The 3,521-nt window shown below is 42.1% G+C and overlaps 2 protein-coding genes across 2 annotated transcripts in view; one reads left to right on the plus strand and one right to left on the minus strand.

Moving 5' to 3' along the window:
- Positions 1 to 201: 201 nt before the first annotated feature.
- LOC106818362 (60S ribosomal protein L34-like) lies at positions 202 to 2,691 on the minus strand. The gene is made up of 5 exons (XM_014823078.1): positions 2,638 to 2,691; positions 2,242 to 2,309; positions 1,907 to 2,000; positions 903 to 1,006; positions 202 to 328 (listed from the first exon to the last, which is right to left on the minus strand). The coding sequence occupies exons 2-5, from the start codon at positions 2,304 to 2,306 to the stop codon at positions 247 to 249; spliced, it is 345 nt and encodes a 114-aa protein (XP_014678564.1). The 5' UTR covers positions 2,307 to 2,309; positions 2,638 to 2,691; the 3' UTR covers positions 202 to 246.
- Positions 2,692 to 2,880: 189 nt separating this feature from the next.
- LOC106818361 (vesicle transport through interaction with t-SNAREs homolog 1A-like) overlaps positions 2,881 to 3,521 on the plus strand; it is a 10,921-nt gene continuing 10,280 nt past the window's right edge. The window contains exon 1 of the mRNA XM_014823077.1: positions 2,881 to 2,977. Within this exon, the coding sequence (XP_014678563.1) occupies positions 2,884 to 2,977 (94 nt within the window). The 5' untranslated portion in view covers positions 2,881 to 2,883. The remainder of the gene's footprint in view (positions 2,978 to 3,521) is intronic.

Raw genomic sequence — 3,521 nt, forward strand, 5'->3', positions numbered from 1 at the left:
AACATTGTGCAATCGTTTGTTTCCCCAATGGTTGGGGCTAGTGTCGCGAATTATACATCGCCCGCGACTTACATACATATAATTGTGCTGCGAATTATATGTTTAAAGCTCTGCGTGGACAGGTGTGAGTAGTTAGGTATAACATACCACTACATCAGTGCACCATTACCTTACTACTAGATATGAAATCGTACAACTTGCTTCAGTTTTTTAATATTTATTTACTCGTATGCCTGTACATTAATTTCACTTTTTGGCCGCTTTTGCTTGTGCCTTCAGTACCTTTACAACGATCTTCTGTTCTTCAATAAGGAAAGCACGCACGATCCTAGAATGAGAAAAATACCCAGATTAGAGAAGTAGTAATTAATAACTAATGACGGCAAGTGCTGCGGTAGCATTAACATTTCATTAGTAAGATACTGACATTTGCTTATACGCAAAAAGGCACCAACACGTTTCCTCGTAAGAGCAATACAGATAGAGTACCCCTCATTCGACATGCTTGGGGGCCGAATGTGTCTCGGTTTCATGAATTTTGCCAGTGTTTGGTAAACCTCTATTGTCTATACCCATACAATGTGGTAACTCGGGCTGAGACCCTAGTCTAAGTGCAAAATTATTTTATTATACATTTATATTTCATTTAAATGTACATATAGCCTCCAGGCAATAAGACAACTCAGCCAAGTTCCTGACCACCCACCTGGTTCTCACGCACGCATCACCACCAATCTAAGTTCCCAAACACCCACCTGGTTCTCATGCACGCATCACCACCAATCTAAGTTCCCAAACACCCACCTGGTTCTCATGCACGCATCACCACCAATCTAAGTTCCCAAACACCCACCTGGTTCTCACGCACGCATCACCACCAATCTAAGTTCCCAAACACCCACCTGGTTCTCACGCACGTGGCGCAGCGGGATCCGCCGTACGTCCGTGACACCATCTTGTGCCGCCGGGACAGGGACTTCAGCTCCTTGGGCCGTGCCGGGACGACCTGCGAACGAGAGAAAAATACTGTACACCAACACCGTACACCAATCGCTAACCTATGTCCGACCCCTTCTTAAATTACAGTTATTCATTCAGCCCGTTGTCAGAAACAAGATTTGTCTTAAAGTGATTACGTCACCGTAAATAATAAAAATAAAAAAAACATTTCCACTTTTTTCACAAAATATAAGTAATTCTGTTCACTTTTTATGGTTAAATTGCTGCATTATACTCCCTATTTTACTATATTGTTCGATGTGAACATACACTCGTGACTCATACATAGCCCATAGCAAGCAATTAATGTTAGGAACATAATATCAAATCGTCCAGATTTTTTGAATTTAGTTGAGAAACAATCTTGTCAGGTAAGAATTTGACGATACGTTTAGTCCCGTTAGTTCTTACTTTTAATGTAAAAAAATGGCAACAAAAAGTTTACAAAGTTTACCATAGAAAATTCGTGACGTAGTCAATTTAATGCGGAATGCTGCAACTGCAGCTAATGTACTGCTGCACTAGTGCTATAGCAGGGAATTTCTGCGGCAGAGCGAAGGGCTATAGTACTAGAGCTACATTGAACCAAGCAATTAAACCACTTCGCTCTGCAAATGGTACCAGCTTAAGGGGAGCATAATGACAGACACGACCGTTTGGAACAGATCCAGCGTTCTCCAAGCTTTTCCATTATAGCATGGCGGGTGCTGCCTTTACGGTCCTAGTTGCAAATCGCCGAAGGCGGTTTGTGTGCTAGGGGGGTCCGGGGGCTATGATATTTAGAGTGGCAGGGCTCGACGATAGCCTGGCGGGCCGCCAGGCTATAAGTGCTCTTGGAGAACCCTGAGATCGATCGCGTCCTGTACAGATTCTCAACAGAAGACTAGAAATACAAGGTATTACTTACGCCTTTCAGTTTTATCTTGCAATCACCGCATTTCGCCAAGCTACCTGGTTTCTTGGTGTACAGGTAAACCAATCGACCACCAGGTGTTTTGGAGCTGGAAGAAGAAAATTGAACAACCGTCATTACTCTTACAGTTATACGTGACAAGGAGATCCTCTCTACTGAATACACAGATCTACCTGTGGGTTTAACGCGCTTAACATTCACTGGAATCGAGCGACAGTGTTAATATGAACACTTGCAGTTATAGCACTGTCAGTTTACTATTTATTGTGACAGCAATGATATTATTTAAACGACTGAGGGTAAAGAGTAATAATTAAATTGACACTTACATCTTTCTCCTATTGGAGGTGGTGTTGTAAGACAGGCGGCGCCTGAAAGTTAGTCGTTGCACCATCTTCTGCGTAACAAAATGAACGCTATTATTAATTACTATTAGTATTTCATTATCGAGTGTACTGCTGCGGATAAACACCAGCGATAGCCCGAACAAGAACGTGGAACTAGTGTAGCAGTGTTCAGATTATAGCCAACACAATATAAACAATATCATGTCGACGAGTGGAAGCTAGTCTATTTGATAGTAAATATATCTATTAGGGTGATAAAGTAGCGTAATAATGAAATTAAAAAGATCAAACTTCACGCCTAGCTTATTTTGCGAAATATTTCTTCTCGGATTGCTTAGATAATCACCGATATATTACAAAATATTATTTTTAAACTACCTTTGCAACACTTTTACGGAAAAGAGACCTCTCGGTGGCTGTTTCACGCAAATCAAAGTACAATTTACTTATTCGTAAAAAACGTATACACATATGCTACATATGCATATTCTTAACTATATGTAACATAATATATTAGTTTAAATAGTAATTTTATGTTAGCAGTTGAGTTATCTGAAGTATATTACTGTTATAATAAGAAAAAAACATGTTTAACCTATCGCAGAGTTTTACCGTGCGGGCATCATGGCGTCTCTTTTGGAGTCGTTTGAGCAGCAATATGCCACATTGTCAGCCGAAATTACATCAAAAACGGGACGAGTTCCAAATTTATCCGGACGTAAGATATTTAAAGGGTCGCTATTTTCAGTTAAGACAAAAACTATACAGATTTTCATTGTGAAAAGTAGGGTGGATAGTTTGTTTTCGTACCACTGCACTAGCTTATCATACTCGAGTCATAGTCATAGCCATTTTAATACTGGCATTAGGCCTAGTCATTACTATAATACTAAGGCTCATAGGGTCTATGTCCCCCAGGGTACTGCCGGAACGTACCCTGGGTACGGTCCGGTATACCGGAACGTATCCTGGTAACATTCCAGAGAGACCGTGTACAAGATGGCGTTGCGCAAAAGATGCGTTGTTCCCCGACCGCCGAAAGCGGTTAAGCCGCGCACTTCCGCGGGGACTGGGCGCACGCGACCGCGGAATGTATAGCTATAGCTCCCCGCTATACGCATTCGCGCGCCGAAGGAAGGCGGGCGCGCGAATGCGTATACCTAACATCGCGCAGTTTTCGGGACACGTACATCGGCTCGGCTACATCAGCTTTGGAGGGGGGCCTTTCCAATTATAGATTGACACGCGTTTGTACATCCTCG

This window comes from Priapulus caudatus, unplaced genomic scaffold, assembly GCF_000485595.1.
Source record: "Priapulus caudatus unplaced genomic scaffold, Priapulus_caudatus-5.0.1 Scaffold2183, whole genome shotgun sequence".
Taxonomy (NCBI): domain Eukaryota; kingdom Metazoa; phylum Priapulida; class Priapulimorpha; order Priapulimorphida; family Priapulidae; genus Priapulus; species Priapulus caudatus.

Excerpts from the sequence above, each read along its gene's own strand:
- LOC106818362 (XM_014823078.1), bottom strand. The coding sequence starts at position 2,306 with ATGGTGCAACGACTAACTTTCAGGCGCCGCCTGTCTTACAACACCACC. Across the intron at positions 1,007-1,906 it reads GCAAGATAAAACTGAAAGGC|GTCGTCCCGGCACGGCCCAA; the intron begins GTAAGTAATACC and ends TCTCGTTCGCAG. Across the intron at positions 329-902 it reads GCCACGTGCGTGAGAACCAG|GATCGTGCGTGCTTTCCTTA; the intron begins GTGGGTGTTTGG and ends TTCTCATTCTAG.